At 50.0% G+C, this 20,070-nt stretch overlaps 7 protein-coding genes across 7 annotated transcripts; 4 read left to right on the top strand and 3 right to left on the bottom strand.

Annotated features, from left to right (window-relative positions):
- Positions 1–20: 20 nt before the first annotated feature.
- BO85DRAFT_410435 (uncharacterized protein) lies at positions 21–1,181 on the bottom strand (the record flags this gene model as incomplete). The annotated part of the gene is made up of 2 exons (XM_025657481.1): positions 21–1,003; positions 1,079–1,181. The coding sequence occupies 2 exons, from the start codon at positions 1,179–1,181 to the stop codon at positions 21–23; spliced, it is 1,086 nt and encodes a 361-aa protein (XP_025520894.1).
- Positions 1,182–1,420: 239 nt separating this feature from the next.
- Positions 1,421–2,723, top strand: BO85DRAFT_444303 (mitochondrial 54S ribosomal protein bL19m). The gene is made up of 3 exons (XM_025658984.1): positions 1,421–1,722; positions 1,830–2,205; positions 2,293–2,723. The coding sequence occupies exons 1-3, from the start codon at positions 1,503–1,505 to the stop codon at positions 2,399–2,401; spliced, it is 705 nt and encodes a 234-aa protein (XP_025520893.1). The 5' UTR covers positions 1,421–1,502; the 3' UTR covers positions 2,402–2,723.
- BO85DRAFT_410429 (putative MFS allantoate transporter) lies at positions 2,603–4,925 on the bottom strand (the record flags this gene model as incomplete). Its single annotated transcript, XM_025657480.1, has 11 exons — positions 2,603–2,809; positions 2,881–3,078; positions 3,134–3,227; positions 3,306–3,546; positions 3,595–3,683; positions 3,740–3,957; positions 4,015–4,281; positions 4,334–4,364; positions 4,415–4,448; positions 4,499–4,612; positions 4,674–4,925. 11 exons carry the CDS (start codon positions 4,923–4,925, stop codon positions 2,791–2,793), a joined length of 1,557 nt encoding a protein of 518 aa, XP_025520892.1. The 3' UTR covers positions 2,603–2,790.
- Positions 4,926–10,090: 5,165 nt separating this feature from the next.
- On the bottom strand, positions 10,091–11,192 carry BO85DRAFT_14067 (uncharacterized protein). The gene is made up of 2 exons (XM_025654072.1): positions 10,997–11,192; positions 10,091–10,707 (listed from the first exon to the last, which is right to left on the bottom strand). Exons 1-2 carry the CDS (start codon positions 11,088–11,090, stop codon positions 10,355–10,357), a joined length of 447 nt encoding a protein of 148 aa, XP_025520891.1. The 5' UTR covers positions 11,091–11,192; the 3' UTR covers positions 10,091–10,354.
- Positions 11,141–13,013, top strand: BO85DRAFT_444300 (aromatic alcohol reductase). Its single transcript, XM_025658983.1, has 4 exons — positions 11,141–11,406; positions 11,490–11,774; positions 11,835–12,161; positions 12,218–13,013. The coding sequence occupies exons 1-4, from the start codon at positions 11,320–11,322 to the stop codon at positions 12,596–12,598; spliced, it is 1,080 nt and encodes a 359-aa protein (XP_025520890.1). The 5' UTR covers positions 11,141–11,319; the 3' UTR covers positions 12,599–13,013.
- A 552-nt stretch (positions 13,014–13,565) lies between these two features.
- On the top strand, positions 13,566–15,404 carry BO85DRAFT_410423 (putative amino acid permease). Its single transcript, XM_025657479.1, has 2 exons — positions 13,566–13,706; positions 13,769–15,404. Exons 1-2 carry the CDS (start codon positions 13,648–13,650, stop codon positions 15,054–15,056), a joined length of 1,347 nt encoding a protein of 448 aa, XP_025520889.1. The 5' UTR covers positions 13,566–13,647; the 3' UTR covers positions 15,057–15,404.
- Positions 15,405–15,645: 241 nt separating this feature from the next.
- BO85DRAFT_444298 (RNA dependent RNA polymerase) lies at positions 15,646–19,991 on the top strand. The gene has a single exon (XM_025658982.1). It carries the CDS (start codon positions 15,947–15,949, stop codon positions 19,862–19,864), a length of 3,918 nt encoding a protein of 1,305 aa, XP_025520888.1. The 5' UTR covers positions 15,646–15,946; the 3' UTR covers positions 19,865–19,991.
- Positions 19,992–20,070: the final 79 nt, after the last annotated feature.

Here is a 20,070-nt window from a genome sequence, read left to right as displayed (position 1 = left end):
AATGTAGAAAGACACCGGCTCTAGTTCTCATGAAGGAGCTGAGCCTGCGCCAGACCCAGTGAAGGGTTCTTCTGAATCTCCTCAGGAGCGCTCTTCTTCTGCTTGGCGATCAACTGACCCAGCTCATTCAGCCGGTTCTTCAGGCCCGGAGCAACCGCCTTGTCATTGGCAATGCCCTGCACCTTCAGCGCAAGCTTCATACCATTATAGATCGGTACATTCTCCTGCAGCATCTTATCCACAGCGCGCCAATCCTGGACATCACTAGCAAAGTTACCCATCTTCCAGCATCCCAGCACCCGACTACTGTAGATGCGCACCAGACCACCCTGATCCTTACCCTCGAACTCACTCAACGCCCTAGCAGCACTCAACTCCAACAACGTCCCCGCCACAAACGGCTTCCTCTTGGGATCAACCATCACATCATGCTGAACATGCGGCGGCCGCTCCATCAACCCAACCAACTGCGTCGCCAAATTGAAAGCCTTCGCAACCTCCGGGCCCTGGAACTCCGCCTTCTGAGCCTTGCGATGCAGTTCAAAGAACAACCGCTGCACAATCCCGACCTCATTCAGCTTCACGCCCGTCCTGTCCGCCTGCTTCGCGGCTTCCACCACGAAGTTCACCGCATTGTGTTCGCCCGCCTTCCGCACCAGCCACTCCAACCGGCTAGGCTTCAAGTGCCGCTTGGCCATCTGTAGTCCCGAAAGGAACGGCACCAGGTTCTTCCAGTCATTCTTGCTCTGCATCAGGCTGATCACCTCCGCGGCTTCTTTGAGCGTCGGTCGTGATTGCGGGTCCATCGGGCGCAGGAGGAAGTCTTCGTCCTCGCTTATGTTGGCCGTCACGGGCTCTTGCTCCAGTCGGTCGGCATACTTCTGGCGGAACATGAGACGTCGTTGGTCCTGGCCGAGACCAAAGGGTATGAAGAGCTCTTCGCGGAACCGGGTGAGGGCTTGGTCCAGCTCCGGGGACGAGGTTTGTTGGAAGGTAGGGACGGCTGCGGAGGATAGTCCGTTAGTCCCTCTGTTGTGATTCAATTCGAAGCCATACATAAATCAGACACAATACATACCATTTCTAGAAGCATTGCGCGTCTGTGTGAGCGACCCAATGGATTGACGCAGAGTCGTGGAATTCTGGCTGCGGAAGAGCCTTCCCACGGCGTTTTGCGCCATCGTTATGTGAGAGGGACTATATATTCAACGGACCACGAAGAAAGGAAGAAGACAACAGTCCGGAGGAAACCTTCTCACTCAATCGCTCGAAAAAACAAAACCACCGGGGTCGAGCAAGTAGATAGATATTTGGCGGCAGAAAAGTTCCCGAGCGTCGAATCTGGGACTGATGGCCCAAACAGGCAACTCGCGGCTTGGCGGAAATTCTGCCGGTCCGAATTTCTCGATCCGCCCTCCCAAGTTCCCAAAGCATCACAATCAAGCCTGTGTCTTGCTTCCTCAAAACGCCAAGGTGGTCGAATTGCACCCAGGGAACAAGCCATGGCGTCTTCTTCCCCGATCCTGCAGCAGCTGGGCTGCTTCCGCTCCCTCCTCCTGAAGCCCCAGTCGCTGTCGTCCACCACCACTACCGTCAACAACCAGATCGGTCGCCGTGCGCTCAGCACCGTCTACTCCGCGAAACCTGAGCCCAAGCCTCTCCCTAAGAACCTGCCGGAGCAGTTCCTTCGTCAATTACCGCTTCGTATGCGGCCGAATCCTGGTATGGATTGAACAATCTTCTTTTCCATTCATTGCTTGGACTTACGTCCCGGATTTACCAATGCGGAATCATATATCTAACATATGTTTGATGAAACGCAAATACAGAGCGCAAAGAACGCAAAATCCCTCCTCCTCCGCCCGCCCCTCAGTGCAAGGACCCCGTGAACGCCGTGCAAGAGGCCCAATTGGCGCAGCTGGATCCCACGGGCGAGCGCCGCGCTCTTTTCGACTACAGACGGAGTCCTCGCAGTGTCAAGGTCGGCGATATCCTGCGAGTGACGTTCAAGAATGGAGATCCGTTCTCCGGTGTGTGCTTGAGCATTCGGTTGCGCGGTGTTGATACGTCGTTCTTGTTGCGCAACCAGTTGACGAGAGTTGGAGTTGAGATGTCGATTAAGGTGTTCAGTCCTAATGTTGAGAGTGTGGAGATTGTCCAGAGGGCGGAGAAGAGGAAGAGACGCGCGAGGTTGTATTACATGAGGTGCGTATTTTCTTCATTTTTCATTTTGTGTGAACAGTTGGTCTTGGGTTTGGGAATGCTAACGAGATCTACTCTTCGGGTTCATAGGAAGCCCAAGCACGATATGGGCAGCGTCGAGAACCTCGTTGCCAACTACCTCCGACAGAAGAGATCGCTTACTGGCAAGAGGGGCGGTGGCCAGACGAAGAGACGGTAGACTCGGTCAGCATAGTTCGGACTTGGGTATATTTGGCGCGAATGAATGTGTATTATTACTAGCATATGTGTGTATATTGAATTTCAGTCCCGGTTTTACTTTTTGGGCGGATATGGATGGTTCTTGAGACGTTTGTTGCAGATCATGATATCTAGGTGAGAGGCATGTGAAGAGAAAGATAATGAATTGGAACATGTAGACCTTCCTGTTACCCATATCGTCTACCATTGTTTAGCCTAAGGTTCGAGACTCGCTATATGAATCTTTAGCGAGCCTGGTGACAGCTCTAATCTCATGTTGCGCCAGGATATACCGATCAACGGCTTGCTGGAAATAAGATTTCCAGACAGAACTAACTGCCAAAAGAAAGAACGCGTTGCAGAGAGAAGCTAGTAAATATACCGGAAGCTATCAAAAGGCAGCAGTTAGCATCACATATACAATGGCAGACCCTGATAGCGAAGAAAGGCATGGCATACTTGAGATTCTCCCTGTCCGTCAAATCCAGAAATGCTGTGGAATCTAAATCTCTTCCTTCCAAACCACCAGCCATCTGGGACTGGATTTGGTCACGGCGTTTGTTCTCCCAGCGAAGCAGAAGACCGAGAGCCGTAATAAGCACGACTTCGACAAGGTGGCAGACGATCATTGACCAGATTCCCAGATCATAGGTTGGCCTGTTATCCCAATTCTTTTAGTGGTATCCATTACAATGGTCAGCGGAAAGCTTACTTTTGGCTCTCCTTGTAAAAGAAAGGTCCTGCTATGTTACCGGTACAGTAACCTAGGAAGAGGACTGCGTTGGTAACGACCTTTTTCGTGTGTCCTGTGCAGCGTTAGGCCTGATTATATCTTTGATAGAGTAGGAGGAAGAGGAGGGGAGGGGAGGGGCAGGGTAATGTACCGGCTGTGTTTGCGATTTGCATACTGAGAATCAGCACGAAGGCAGCATTGTATGGCCCGGTCAAGTAGTAGCAAATCAAGCGACCGACTTTGACATGCGGTGGGACGAAGCGTAGCCCGAAGGCTCCTGCAATGTTCGGGAGGAGGAAGATCACGATGAAGACGCAACGCCTGTTTTCGAAGCGGTCATTGAGGTACACGCAGAGGAGGATGGAGAGTGCGATAATCGCTCCGTAAGGGATCTATGCTGTTAGTGCTCAGGTAAAACGTCTCTTTGAAGACTTCCATACCTGCATCAAGGTTGTCACGAGCGTCGAGAAACCGAAACCTTGAATGATGATAGTTCCAAAGTTCGAGATACCACCGTTGGGAATGTTGCCTGTTAATGGGAAATTAGCGTTACCAACTTTTGTATGCTACAAAGTCGTCACTCACAAGATACACCCAATAAAAAGAAGATGTAGAGCTTGTAGTCCGTAAAAGCTTCCCAGATCTGGTGTGGCTTGATATGCTTGTTTTCAATACCCGTCTGGTTTTCCCTCACTCTTTCGATGGCAATTCGGCGCTGCCGCTTGGTGAGAAGCGGCGCAGTAACTGGCGAGTCCGGCAGGAGAATGAACATAACGATTCCCCAGACCGCACAAAGAGAGCCACTGACGAAGACAAGTTAGCATTGTGGTAAGGACCATATGTTTTGAAAATATCCATACATTACGATGAACTCGTACTTCCACGAAGGAAGGGCGCCTCTGATATTACCTATTCCGTAGCCCAGAAGACCACCAAGCGCGATCCCCAAGCCATTGGCAGTGTACCATAAACCTAAGCGTACCGGCTGTTCACGTCGCGTATACCACATACCAGTGATGAGCATGAAAGCTGGGTCCGCGCATGCCTCTGCTGCACCACCTAGGGCTCGCAGCACAGCGAGCGTGGTGAAATTATGACATGCTGCCTGTATGATGAGGAATACTCCCCTTCATGATATTAGCATATTCTTCAGAAACATCGGCCCGTTTACTGACATACCACAGGAATATATTGGCACCAAGATACTTTCCTAGACGGCACAGTTAGCCCGTACCTCATTACAGAAAACGACGCTCTTACCAATTGGTAAGCGTTGCAAAAGGAAGTTGGTGGGCTAGTAGAATTTTAGCATTTGGATCTCATGTTATAGGTGATACAACTCACAAATGCCCAGGCCAGAAACCCAAAGTAGAAGATACTCGATAGCCAGCTATATTGTGTGCCATGGAGGTTGAGGTCTTCCTCAATCCCAAAGATTGCCGCGTAGCTCAAGGTTGTCTATCGCAAATTACAATTAGCCGCGGCAAGAATAGATGGCAAGGAAAGTGGAGCCGCGTACCTTGTCAATGTAGAAGAATGCATAGCAAACTGCCAGATATGGAAGGATCATGAAATCGATCTTCCGCAGTATCTTCCTTATTTCTGCCGGATCAACAGGCTCATCAAGCGCATCCGGGTCCGTAATAAGCGTCATAGCAACATCGCCATCAGACGTCTGCTTCTTAACCCAGTCTGTTTCATGATGGTTTGCAGGATGGCCTATATTTTCCTCATGAGCGATGTCTGGTTTGAACTGCGATATCTCCGCCATATTGGTAGCTAGGGTGATAGGATCTGTATGATATTGATGACTGATGAAGCTAGCGAAAGTAATTATGAATTCTCTAACACGGAAGTTATGTTGCTGTATCAATGCTGACCTAGAGACTATCGAGCTTAAGGTTCAGTCTGGATGAAATGAAGGGCGACCCGGAAGACAGGATGGTTATAATGTCTACAAGACCTCTGCTTCATATTCAACGCTAGTAGGAGCTTTGCCCTTCATATCAGCCCCAGTCCTGGATGTTAGCTTCCAAGGTATGGGCATTTACCAATCATTGGAGGGGTTTTGTGTCAACGTGGGGGTCTCAGAAGCTGTCTGGACGAGAGAAACATTCTTTATCTCGTCTCCAGGCCTTGAGTACCGACCAGCACGGCATATCCCGACGCAAACGAAGCCACATACCCTTCACCGTCATTGATGATCCGGGGTATAGCTTGTATCTGGCGCCCTTGATTGGACGATAGGGGGGCAAGAAGTATCGGAGAAAAGCCGATCAGAACAAGGGTTGATGACGATCTGCTTCAGGCTTTAGACGGATGTAAACCTGGTAGGCGGATTAACTATAGAGTTCCCGAGGCATGATGTCTTCGAGCATGCTTCATAGTGCTAGGAAGTATGAAGCGGAGAAGTGGAGGTGACCCCGCGTGGGGGTCGCCGATCCGGGGTATCCCCAGTTCCCAGTTCCACCCACATTACTACGTACTAGCACCATCAATTTTGATAAGTAGTCGATCAATCCACTATATACTGATTCTGATCTGCATTCATGCTTGTCATGATGTTACTTGATGGACCTGGATGTGAACTTCGTATATATGGCATTAGCAACCAGACATCTAGCACGTTCATCTGAGGTTGTTTAGCCGGCATAGCTGGTTGAAAAAGGGCGTCATGGCGTCGGAGCAAGTCCGCTCAGCAGAAGTCATGAGGCCTGAGGGAGAAGGGAGGAGAGGGGGGATCCATCAGGCTTGATAATGTGCCGTAAATGCGGTTACTTCACGGCCAGGAACCAGCATAATGGATAATGGAAACAATGGGCTGGAATCTGATGCTATGGAGAAGGTAGTCTGGAGACGACTAGAATCGGAGGACTGTGAAGGAAGACGCTACACCCCATTAGGAAACCCGACTTCACAGCTGATCCTGATCATGCCATATAAGGGAACTACGACCCCGTTGGGGAGCTTAGAACCATGATGATGTGCCTTACTCGCAAGGGGACGTATCAAGACCATATTACTATCATGGGCGTTTTCAGGAACCTACGCTTTTGATAACCATAGCCAGATCATCAGCCAGATATAGGACGGTCATGAGAGAAAAAGTACAGGGCACCTCACACTGCCGGTACCTATATGTTAACCTATTTATCCCATCCTCGAGTAATTGGCCCAGATGAATGGACATCATACACAAGAGGTATAAGCGGAATGCCATACCCCTATCATCCGGCATGGTCCGCAACTGACGAATTGAAACTATCCAAACACACCGGGGGTTGCTAGTCTAGCCGACGACGACTAGCTCGTTAGGCGAGATCCCACCCAAAGCGTCTAGACCGTGCCATTAGTTCAAATTAATCAATATCTCACTTTATCTTAGAAGGATCGATAAGCTAGATCATGATCTCCGTGCAATCCGACCTATCTGATGCTATCAGCCATGTAGTCCCACCAACGAGCACCAGATGGCCGTTAGCAACAACGACGGACAAGTAGCTTGAAATTGAAGGCTTTCACGACCACTCTTATGGTTCCACGTGGTTCCCATATTGTAGCAGGCAACGCCTGAATGGTCAGAAATCTGTATGCCGTATGCTCCTTAGGTCTAGTTAATGGTATTTCGTTGGTCTTTTAACTGTCTGTTAGCCAACCGCCCGTTGTCGCTGTTAAAGGCACAGGGGTCCGCGGATGGTTCATAATGAGCCCAATAGTACCCGGGCACGAAAAGCGAAGTGAACACCCGGCTTGATATTCAACCGATCCAGCAGCCATAAGCTTTGTCGTCTAATAGCTTAGGTAGGGCCGGAAATAAGAAGCTTAAATCAGAATCGACCACTATATGGCATGGGTCCTGCGTGGCTGTCCACTAGCAAAGCTCTTCACTGAGATCTGCGAGGTCACTGGGGTAGAATGTAACTTGTCGTTGGGGCTAGTGTCGACGCCAACATCAAATTGTGCAATGGTAGTTGATATAAGATTCAGACCATCGAATAACCGGCCGTTGGGTGATGATGCTGGTATGTTGTGACGACCGCATCAAGGTGCTGGGAAGCACTGAAGGGCGGACAATTGTCATTTATTCCGCTATTTCCCATCAAGTGACTTGAGTATGGTCTAATTATTATCTGACAGACCGTTTACTGTGTTTAGCTTCTATGCTGTTAGTTGTTGGGTTTATCCAAAGATATGTATAGATAGCCCAAGAGATCTATAACATAAGAATAGCCTGACATAGTAAATGTATTATTCCAATTACAATGAGATTGCCCATCATTATTGTTAACACACGAGCATTCACACATGTATACACCCAAACCCAAACCGAAGCGTGGTTTTAGTAATCGCATGAAAAGCCTTGCAAAGACAGGCTATATGTGAATTATACCTAGCAGAGGTGCACCGTGAGCATTTAGGGGTACACGGTAGTATAAGTTAGTCCTGGATGTGTATTGCGCTTCGATTGAAATCTAGAGTCGACGTATTCAAGGGCTGTCCAGTAGCCGCCAAGGAGACACAATAAAAGCGATCAAGGCTTCCGATGTCTCCCGTTAGGCCATCCGGATAAGGACAATACCAAGGTCTTATTGCCGAGTTCTTGGTTCAGAGGCCAGACGATGGCAAGATGGATCGGAGATTTGAGCAATCTCCCCTCGTGACCAGGGAATTGTACCTGAGCTCAACATCCCTCCAAGAGTGGCTGAAGGGGGTGGTGTGCGGTAACGGGTAATTGTCCGAGAGCAGCGCGGTCGGGAATGCCGCCAATCTGCGTGGCTTTTGTTATCGAGTAGGATAGACGAACGAGCGACTGCCAAGCGACCATACAAGCAGACGGCGGTTTCATCGCTCACGAGGTTCCAATCCATCTGCAGACGGGAGTGGTATGGTATACCATTCGTTGGATTGTTGAGCTAAAGAGGGTAGTATAGACAGGGAATTGTCAACATCAATCGAATTGAAGGACGCGGAATGGTTGCGTTGGGAGCTCTGGGATGATGAGAACAGACTCCTCACTCTCCAATCACATGCTCCCTGGCAGGAATTGATTGATTGATGAATGATCAATCTCCCCACTAAGGTCATCAGCTGGTCACACTTGTCTACCGCGTCTGACAGATAGAGTCATTTAGTATGATGGTCGAGATCGTTCAGATGAATCATGATAATGGTGGTCGTTAAACTTTTTGTAGCCGTGGTGTAGAGGAAAACCAACAATCATGGCCATCATGGCACCATTGTGCGCCCGTTGGATTCTGACGGGTTTGCCAATATCTGATGCTACTCCGCTGGGACCAATAACAATATAATAATGCAAGTAAATCAGTAATTGACCTCAAGGCATGTGGCCGTTTTGGGACAGGCCAACCTTCCGCCTCCAACCATCGGCGGAAGTGAAAAAAAAAAGGAAAAAGCGTAATCCTGAGAGAAACATAATCATGGTTACATTGAAATGCTTTTCACCCACATTTCCAGTTCCCACGACACCCTCCCTCTCAGCATTCTGCCCGCAATTTCCATACCCCACCGTTTGGAGAAAAAGGACGCTATGGGGGCACCAGGCTCAGACTGGACCACCACCGAAGAAGTGGGGGTTTGTTGCTAACCCATTTCCCGTTTAGCTGCATGCCTTCGGAGCTCTCCTGCCCGCCTCCTCCAATACCCGCAGAGAGAATTCCCGGAGAGGAGGCCCTGGACACACCCTCTCTCCCTGACTCTCACACCGACTTCCCACCGTCGAATAGCACCATCTTCTCAGCCTGCTGCGGGTGTACGGACAGCCCTGGTTGCAATTGGCGGAAAGGGCCGTGACGGACCTGCAGATCGAGCCAGAAGACGAGGGTCTGAAATTCTCACATGCCCCAACAACCGCCTGGAATATCCCCAGAAATCACTCGGCAATAAATAGTCACGATCCTTCGCCGTGCTTGATCGCGGCTAGTCCAGCGCGGTTTGTTCTCTAGTGGTTGATCCACTTCGCCTCGTTTCAATCCATTGGCCCATTATCGTTGAATGACTGCAGTAGTGCGACCGCTAGACAGGCATGGGCAGCCTACTGGCCGACCAGGCTGCGGTTTCTAGCGTATCCTAAGGGTACGGCTTGCACCTTCAATTCGGGGAACCTGCCTTTCGTTTAAATAATACTCGATATGGAGTGCTGTGAAGATCAATTGCTCCGACGTTTGGTTTCATTGCGTGGGACGCCGTTCTGATCCAGCGATTGTAATGTCAAAGACTTCCGTAGTCCATCATGACAGTCAATTTGGTGTGTCTCATTTCAAGATGCAAGCCGCTAGTCTCGAGAGATCATTGGCCTTGTAGCTAGCTGTCGATAAACTTAGGGAAGCAAGCCAGTATTCACAACCTTAAATTTGAGTGGCTATCCGATCCGATGCCAGGCACGGCAAGGGAACGCTTATCTACTCACGTCTCGAAACCCCGGATTTTCCTGGCAATATGACTAGGGAATGAGCGTAGCCAACAATGCAACCAAGAAGTTCCAGGTAGCCCGAGTCGACGATAATTGAGTGGATGTCGTGGCCTTATCCGGAAGGTCAGATTCGGCGAGACGGGATGGTCTGCAGCAAGGTGAATCTGTCCTGGACCCCGCAAGCATGAACTAGTGTCTACGAATATGTAAATTCGAGAAGTGGATGAAAAGGTGGTGTGCATCGGATCTTTCCAGATGACAGTCAACAGCAGGTCATCCGCCGGGAGGCAAGCTCACAAATTGTGAGGGGCAGTCAAAGATCTGGTCAGTGGCATAAACAGCTATTGCCTTACTTCTCTACCACCCGGTCATGGCGCAAAAAGGTTCAAGGCTGTTCAAGTTGCAAGTTCTCGTTTTCTAGCCTCCACAACCGATTCCAACGCACTGGGCGGTAGTTCTTTACCTGGCGGACCATGCGTGTAACCATGGGACCAAATGCTCTTTCCGCCAATGGCAATGATCGGTCCAGAGGAGGGATGCCACATGTCGTCATGCTCCCAGAGTTGCAAATGGTCATGAATATGAAGCCGCCACGCAGATCCGAAGATCACTGACGTGGGGGGTGGTTATGTAAAGCAGTAAACGCAGTAATATGCAACCTGATTAATGCTGAGATTGTGAGGGGAACCGACCCTCCACTCCCCGCATTCTACGCAGGTAAAAAGAAAAAGAAAAGGAAAATTTTGCAAAAGTCCATGAAGGGGTCAGAGTTATGGGTATAACGTGGCTTCCAGTGTATTGATCGAGCAGGGCGAGAAATGACTCCAGGATACACGGGGAGGGGTGACCGTCTGCATTCGATATCCACTGCCATGGTGCGATGATGGTAGGACTGAATCATAGGGGAGATGATGGTGGTGTTTGCTCGAAATGGTCTGAGACACCAAGCAACAAAATCGCCGCGGGCAGAAGTGGTCATGAAACCCCAGTATCGTCACTTGCCTTACGGCTTCCCGGGCAGGGGAATGGCGAGTGACGTAATTTCCCTTTGGGTGTTTGACTCCCGAGCCACCGGGCCGCAGCAGAGAGTAACGCCTCTTTGGGGCCGATGTTCCGACTAGTACTAGCAATACTGTTAGTGTGCAGGTCTTGCAGGTCGCGAGGACGAAAAAGGGAAACAGAAAAATGTAATTATTACAAAGTATGTTTCCTTCCAGCAAAATAAAAAAAAATCATTTTCATGGTAGACAAAGCCCACCATTGTGTGGTCTAGAAGACCCTCAGTGCTGAGCACTCGCACCGATCGTAGCATTCAAGATACGATGACGCATGATGGGGTCCCCCGGAGGACAGACAGCCTGCCTACGAACGGAGGACAGCCGCCCTTCCCTTCTCCAGCCGATTCCACACACCTTTAAGGGGGGCACGTATCTTAGGGAGCTTAACATCCACAATCGACCCACCCCTGGCCACTTCTGGATAAGAAAAAAAGTGGGTAGTGACCATCCTCCAGTGGGACGCTGGCCTTTATAACGTCGAATGACCCTCCATTTGGCCTGGAAACGTTAACGTCAAAAATACATACTTGGGAAACGGCAGGGAGACAAAACCTGAATTCTTCGCCTTTTGATAAATCCCTTCCACCCCCCTCCCAACCCTCCCAACCAACAAACTTGCATTACCTCGAACGATCAGTATCCCTCCCTACGAATCATTGCCACTTTCTGCAACCATCATGTCGCGAACTAGAGTTCTGCTGGTCGGGGCTGCGGGCGAAACGGGCGGCTCCATCGCGAACGGACTGCTTGAGAACCCCGGCTTTGTAAAGAACCCCCCTGCTCTCCTTGTATCTTCTCTCATCTCTGAGCTCAAGACTAACCTCTGCACTGCTTCTCATTAATATAGGAAGTTCATGCTCTCGTCCGTCCCCGGTCGGTTCAAAAGCCTGCCATCGTAGCCCTCCAAGAGCGAGGCGTACAGATTCGCAAGGGCGATCTCAAGGGCCCTGAGGAGTCTCTCGCCGACGTGTTGACCGGAATCGATGTCGTTGTCAGCTGTGTCGGTCCTGCGGAACAGCAGGACCAAATTCCTCTCGCTAAGGCTGCAAAGAGTGCTGGAGTTCAACGATTCATCCCATGTGGCTTCATCACTGTGGCACCACCCGGTGGAATCATGTGGTTGAGGGACGAGGTAAGTCGCCGCCGCCGCACACCATACCTTCCGTGGATCATCAGCTGACTTCTCCCCCAGAAAGAAACAGTGTACAACCACATCAAACAGCTCCGACTTCCTTACACCATCATTGACATCGGTTGGTGGTACCAGCTTTCTTACCCCCGCCTCGGTTCCGGAAGGACCGACTATGCCATGACTACGGCGAACAACGAAATAGTCGGTGATGGCAACACACCTCTTGCCCTAACGGACCTTCGAGACATTGGACGCTACGTCGCCAAGATCATTGTTGATGACCGGACACTGAACAAGATGGTTTTCGCCTACAACACGGTCCTGACACAGAATCAGATTTATGACCTTCTGGAGGAGATCAGCGAGGAAAAGATCCAAAGGAATTATGTAAGTACAGTGACTCGCTGCGGTTGTTGGGTGTAAGCTGACCTCATCTGTCACAGATCCCTGAAGAGACTATCTACACAAGGGTGCTTGCAGCTCGGCAGTCCAGTGAGACCTATCCCTTCGATCCTGTCAAGTTCATTCCCCGATACCTGGCCGAAAACCAACTGTCATGGGGTGTCCGCGGCGACAACAATCCTGAGTACGCCAAGTACTTGGGCTACTTGACCTCCAAGGACCTTTATCCCGACTTCGCTCCGCACGACTTCCGGGAATATCTTGAGGAAGTTGTCCGAGGCACGGCCAAGGGTGTCTACACCGACCGGGTAATCTCCAAGGCTCACCAACGGATGTTCCCTCGGACTGAATCGAGCGACTCGCTTTACACCCGGATATTCCCGAGAACGGAATCTAGCGACTCCCTCTATATGTCGAGGTAATCAGGATATGCATTTTACTTTCCAGCAAAAGGATTTTGAGGCGACGCTAGACGTGCCTCCTGGGACCCGGCGCGATGTGTATATGACACCAATCTGTCGAAGCCACGCCATGTGATGATGGCTTCATTCTCTTCTCTGCCTTATTCCGCTTACACGAACGGCTTATTTTCCGTTTTCTTTTTCTATTCCCTGGGGGCTCTAGACCGGCGTTTTTGTATTTATGATGGTTTATGGTCGTCTGAGTGGGTAGGACTCACCACTCATTTCTTTGATTTACCAATGTATCTGAGGGGCTTTCAGCCTTGATTGGACGATATCTTTCCGTCAAAGCCAGAACTTACTTCTACTTATACCCATACCATTTCAATCCAACCTAGGACGTGATTCACAATCCCGTCTCACGTTACCCTTTGAAGTAACTAATTACTGAGTGTATGCGGAAAAGCACGCACATGGCTCCCGGGACATGCTCCTTCCGTGTGCACGCCTTCCATTTCAGCTGAGCTGTCTACTTTCCCACTGCTCTAAATTCTGAATCTGCAATTTAATGGCGTGTTCAGCTAGATGCTCGTCTCACGAAGTGAGCATGCCTCAACCAAGCCAGGGAGTACAGGGATCTGAAAGAATTATCCCCACGAATGAACACTACGCTTTTTCAACACGCCCTCCTAGCCAGGATGGGCTTTCAGCGGCTTCCTACGGTGTCTTGAAGCCCCAACAGATAACCATGGTTGGTCAGTATTCCGATTGAAAATATTTAGTCTTCTAACTGATCTTTCGTCTTCCAAGCTATTGGCGGTGCTATCAATACAGGGTTGACGATCTGCGCAGGAAATGCACTGTCCAAGTAAGAGAACAATCCCCAACCTCGAAAGCCACAATTGACACTTGAGATAGAGCAGGTGTAAGCGTCTCGCTCTTTTTTAACCTACTGTTACTAATACGGTCAGCCTGCATCGATTTTGATCTCCTATACAGGTGTTGGGATAGTTGTCTACTTGGTTCTCTGCGCTCTAGGTGAGGTGGCCTCGTGGTCTCCTGAGCCATCCATGACGGACCATGCAACTAGGCTCTGTGATCCTGCGCTTGGGTTCACCCTGGGATGGATGTAAGTCGCCTTGTATGGGATCGGATCTCTACCTCCAACATGCAATAACCACAGAATGCTAGATACTGGTTCAAGTTCATGGTCGTCATCCCCAACCAGCTGGCAGCAGGAGAGTTGCTGATAGCGTACTGGCAAGATAACGAAGCGAAATACTCAGCTTTTTGGACTACGGCCTTTTTAGGGGTCATCATAGCCGCAAATTCCATGTGCGGTCGATATCTGGGAAAGTACGAAGTCATTTTGTCATTCTTCAAGGTCCTGGTGATGTCAGGGCTTATGGCTCTATCCATTGTCCTTGCACTTGGAGGGGGGCCAGATCGCGATATGAAAGGCTTCCGCTACTGGAGAGACCCTGGGGCCTTTGCTAGTGGAACAGGTGGCGCCGTGGCAGGTACCGTCCGTGCTATTTGCAGAACAGTCCCATCCGCTACGCTCGCCTATCTTGGAAGTGAGTTGATGGGAATGACAATCCTGCGCACACCAAACCCCCGAAAAGCGGCAGGTCGGGCGATCAAGGTGACCTTCTACCGCATCTTGGTTTTCAACATTGTCAACATAACGCTCTTGGGAATACTTGTTCCCCATGACACCCACATGCTAGCATTTTCCCACAATACGCCCCAGCATCGGACAGCCTCGGCCTTCGTAGCTGTTGCTCAATCAGCCGGCCCTTCGGTAATTCCTCACATCCTAAACGCCTGTCTTTTGCTATTCGTGCTATCGGCTGCAAACCAGGCTCTACAAATGGCAAGCGTAACACTACAGGGTCTTTCATTGGACAAGAATGCCCCTTTCTTCCTGTGCCGTACTAATAGGCGAGGAACCCCCATCTATTCGTTGGGTACATGCTCTGCTTTGGCGTGTTTGGCGTACCTGAATATCTCCAGTGGCTCTAAGAGACTGTTTGAATACTCGGTCAACCTGGTTTCCATGTTCAGTATCCTGACGTGGGCTTCAATTCTCGTGATCCATTTCTCTTTCATTCGAGCAAGAAAGGCTCAAAAGATCACTGATGAGGTCTTGTCCTTCAGAGCGCCCCTTGGGCTGTTCGGATCGTGGGTTGCACTGGTAGCATGCGTCTTTGTCACGGTCATACGTGGGCTCGACTTTGTCGACCCAGAATATTACCCCAAAGGGATCGATCGCAGCATGGCATTTGTGACCTCCTACATAGGCATTCCACTCTATATCACGCTCGTGATTGGATATAAGATCGGCACCAAAAGCAAGCATGTACAACCACAGGATGTTGATATGGGATCCTTGACACCCATACCAGAGCCGCACTCCGCAGATGGGAATACCGTGGAACAAGAAGGGCCCGATTCAGTCCCATCGCTCCGGACGTAGACCGATCAGGATCTCTTTAGTCTGGACAGTTCCTCTTGATGTCGCTGCTGATCCCAACAGATCGTGTCCAAGCAACTGGGGAGGTCTATGTTGTGGAGCGAAACCCCATACACATTGTTACAAACGAAATAACCGCTCCATTGCATTCACTGTGGAATCCGTCGGCGGCCGATTTGGTGCGATAGATGTTCCTTTTCGCTTTCTTTTCTCCAGTTCATTGTTTGTCATTCTGATCGGGCAAGGAGTGGGGACTGTTACTGGGTCCGTTTACACGGCAGCCGACAAGTACAATCACGGCCTGGAATAAGAGTCAAGATGTGCGCGGTCAATTTGAGACATCCTCGAATCATCATAACAATCACGGTTGCTGTCAAGCACTCTTACTGGATCACCAGAATCAGGCTCCCAGCCTTGTAGATGTATAAATAAGTACTAATAAGGCTGTAGCACACAAGGATTAGCGGTATCGGCGCCAAACATCCAGTCATGATTTGCTGGGGTGGGGGAGCTGTCATGGGTGTTGTTACTTAGTGTGGGCTCAACACCTCGCCCTCTTTCTTTCTCTTATGCATCTCCATCCGTTGTGCATGCCCCTCCCTGTCCCTCGTCTCAACCTCTGCGACTCTTATTTTCAAACAGCATCAGTCTAGTTTCCCTCCTTTGACCAGAAAGGCAGTGCATTTTATGTGCATGATGCCGAGATCAAACCCCTTTTAATTTATTGAGCCAATCATTTGTTTATATGCTTCCCTTCCGTCAGGATACTACAGGGGAGACTCAATCAGAGCTTTGGATAGGATAGGTACGCATCGCTTGTTTGCAACGTAACAATTCAGAAACTGCCAGTGCATTGGGAAAGAACCCCGTCGCCTGTCCATCTATACCACGAGATGACTTTCCCCCGTACCCCAGTCAGAACTGGTCCGGAATTGAACAAGTTGATCGATTCGATAAACGAGCAATTCGATCTGGACATCCCAAATCCCCTCTTATTCTCTCCATCTATTGGCAAGAATGATAAATCACTTGGATGGAGCCTTTATGGCCGGATCAGAGTGCTATACTTCAACCGCAAGGTGGACTTGAACCGGATCTTCAACGACTTCGAGGAGTGGATTATCTCCCAATCAACGGTGCTATCTGCTGGGGATTGTCAATGGGGACATATACCAGGCTCATTCGCGAACACCTCGAGAGATATCTTTATCAGCAATGGGAGCAGTACTATTGCAAAGGAGGAGCGCCAACGATATCTCGAAAGATTGATCAATGACGAACTCTATCTGCTTAATGGCTCCTTTCCAGCTCCCAGGAAGGTCGACGAACTGGTAGAAGAGCCTCCTGCGCCACCAGAAAGCACGCTCAAGAGAAGGCTTTCCGTGGAAGAGGAATTCCACACAGCTCCCAACTCTCCGGTCAAGGATCCAGACAGGCCGCAATCGCCTATATCCAAGGAAGACGCCTATGATCTTCCCATTGGAAACGTCAACAGAGCCGGATTTCCGGCCTTCCAGCCATCGAACGCCACAGTTCCATTCAATATATTTAAAAGCCCCAAGAAAACAGACAACGATAAACCCTCCAAATTCGTGGAACGCCTGAGGGGTTCCGACAGTTACCAACATTATGATGCAACACCAACCTCCAACGATCGGGCGAATTTTAGCTTCAGCACTGTAGCTGATACTTCTTCCAGCTTTCTTTATTCGACTACTGCTCCCTACGAGACCTCGTTCACGTCGAGCACCACTGAAGTCGATGAGTCAATGTTGGAAACTGAACCCATGTACGAGGACTCTGTAGTGGGGCATCATCTGAGTGAGCAAACAACAGCAACAAACCTTGCTGAAATACAGAATTCAGAGCAACTCGCTTGCCAGGAGCCTCGCGAATCAATTGAAGGGCGCATTATGACAGGCCTTCTCCAATCTGGACCATTCTCGCTCGATCATCAATACCCAAGTTCCGTCACGCTTCGATATAGATATGAACTCGAGAGAGTGGCTAGAGAGTGGGGTGTATCCTTGGACCGCATGTTGGTTGGTCCCAACATCTCTTTCAAGACGCTTGATGATTTCTGGCGCTGGATAGAGGGGCATAGTCAGCGGGAAGGGAAACGGCTCCCCGAAAAGTCCTCTCGCAAGGCTTGGGATGCAGCTACGGGGAAGTTCAGGACTGACAAACATTCAGAAGTTGTCGTACTAACTGGGGATTTGGAGTGGTCCAATAAAGGGGTCTTGAAGTTGAGATTGAATCCATTGAAGACTGAACGGACCTGTCGTTTTCACCGGCGATTTGGGTCTGATAGGTTTCTCAGTCTGACAGTGCCAGCTCCGGCGCGGCCTCCATCGCATCTCCGGTTCCCCTTGCAGCCTACACTCCTGCGAGAAACCCTGGGTTTATGGCTAACGCAGAATGCTCATCAATGCTTAGGGAGGACGTGGAGGCCTTTTTTTGTGGATGAGGTCAAGTCGAAACGCAAAGCAGACGAAACCAAATTTCGAATCGATTTCTTTGCAATCGATGGGATTGATTTTGACCATAGTTCCCCTGTCCCTCCTATTGCACCTCCCCATCAAGACAGTAGCAACCACACTCCAATGAGCCTAGATGCGCTGATTGATTGGCACATGCCTCGAGAAGAAAACCTCACGCAAACCAACTGCAAATTGTTTCAGCGCTTTTCATTGGCTCTCTCGAAAACGTACGCTACAGTGGTCTTACAACCACGGCAAACTCCACCATTACCAGATGTATCCAAACCTGTCATGAACGATGGTTGCGCTTTGATGTCTAGAAGCTTGGCCAATCAGATTTGTGATTCGTTAGGACTGACGGGATACACCCCAAGCGCCTTCCAGGGTAGAATAGCAGGTGCGAAAGGGTTATGGATGGTCGACAAACATCGATCTCACGTCACAGCTGACGATGACGTATGGATCCAAATATCCGACTCGCAGTTGAAGATAAGGCCGCATCCTCACGAGTGGGATGGGTCGGTAGACGATGAGAAACTTACCTTTGAGGTTGTTAAATGGTCTAAACCTTTGCATCCCGCGAATTTGACTATACAGCTTCTGAACATATTGGATCACGGTGGGCACATTAAAGAGCATCTCGCAGATCTCACTCGATCAGGGATTCAATCGTTATATCAGGAATTTGCGGACGTTCTCGAATCCGACAGCGCAGTGCTCTGCCGGAGCCTAGTGCAGAAAATCCGCCCGTTGGGGGATGATGGCTTTGGACGGGTGTCTCAGAGGACCTGGCGTATCGAAAATTGGATGAGCAATGATGCCGAGTTCATAATCCGCCTTACTGAAGCTGGCTTCTGCCCTCGGAGCTTCCATTTCCTCCGTAAGCGATTAGGGAAGTGCCTACGAGAACTCCTGAAGCGGCATGTGGACGAACTTCGCATTGAAGTGCCCCTCTCAACATACGCTTTCTGCATTGCTGACCCATACGGAGTCTTAAAGGAGGATGAGGTTCATTTTGGCTTTTCGAACGTCTGGCGCGATGGAAAGGGGCAATTTGAAGATATCCTACTAGATGGCATTGACGTCCTCGTCGGCCGTCTTCCCGCCCATCTGCCCTCTGATATCCAACGCCGGACGGCCGTGTGGAAGCAAGAGCTACGACATTTCAAAGACGCAATTGTCTTTCCCAGTGTTGGCAACATACCGTTGGCACATATGCTCTCTGGTGGTGACTACGATGGCGATACACCTTGGATTTGCTGGGACCAGAACATCGTCCGAAACTTCAACAATTCCAAGTTGCCAGATATAGAGTTCGCACCGGAGTATTACGGACTTACCAAGTACGCTGTAGACATGAAAGACATCCAATCCATGGATGAGTTCCTCCAGAGCTCATTCACCTTCAATTTGACCCTGTCAAACCTAGGTCGCTGTACCGTGGAGCATGAGATGATCGCCTACGACGAGTCAATCGACTCAGACAAAGCGAAGGAACTCGCCTGTCTCCTCAGTCACCTGGTCGACGGCCGCAAAGCAGGAGTCCACCTATCCGAACAAGCATGGCGGCAATACCGCAAGAAGATCAGCCCCCGGGCACGCGAACTCCCCGCATACAAGAACCCCGGCCGGAGACCCAAGAAATCCAACATCATCGATTATCTCCGGTTAGAAGTCGCCGCGCAGGAGCGGGACAAGATGCTTACCAAGCTCGAGGCAGAATTCCCAGAAGAGGAGGCATTCTTCAGCAAAGATGAAGACCTGACACGGCCCTGGCGTACGATCCGCGAAAAGATCAAGAACGAAGGCCAACGCGGACAATTATTCGCAGCCGCCAAGGGCATGAGAGAAAAGATCAGAAAACTCTACATCCAATGGAACACGGCTATTTCCCGAAGTCAGGACTCGTTCTCCCCTCACGCGCTGGCTGCTGCAGGCGAGGCCAGATCCATTCCACCCCCGGAAGGCGATCACCCTTTGATACTGGTATGGCAGCACTGCCGTGACGAATGGCTTCGGGTCCTTGCGTCTTACACATATAACGAATATCCGCGCGCCAGCTTCGTTATGCATGCCTTTGGCGAGGTCCTCTGCCAGATCAAATCGAGCACCCTACCGGCACGATCCGTGACGTCGGAGATTCTTTCTTGCTACCGCGTCAATCAGAAGGTGGTCGCTCAGCTTACTGCACAGGATGTGGTCGAGGAAGGTGAAGAGAGGTTAGACGGGGAAGATGAATATGAGGGGCACGAGGCGATTGAAGCGATGCATTTTGGGATGCGGTCGTCAGGCGGGTACTTTGACCCGGATGATTGCTTGTCTGTGGAATGAGTTCTTGGTTTGGGGTGGGTTCTCGTTGTAGGGAAATATTATGAGTTGGATACGACATATTATGACTTGGATATTAGGTATTATGATGATAGGATATTGAGAGTATGAATCATGCTATGAAGATAGATTGCGTTTGTGCAGTTGAACACAGTAAAGACTATCTCTCACATGTCAAGGAGTGGTGGTGCACCTTCATTATTGCTTCC

This window comes from Aspergillus piperis (assembly GCF_003184755.1).
Source record: "Aspergillus piperis CBS 112811 unplaced genomic scaffold BO85scaffold_1, whole genome shotgun sequence".
Taxonomy (NCBI): Eukaryota; Fungi; Ascomycota; class Eurotiomycetes; order Eurotiales; family Aspergillaceae; genus Aspergillus; species Aspergillus piperis.
The sequence above is the reverse complement of the archived record's forward strand: the minus strand, read 5'-3'. Positions and strand labels throughout refer to the sequence as shown.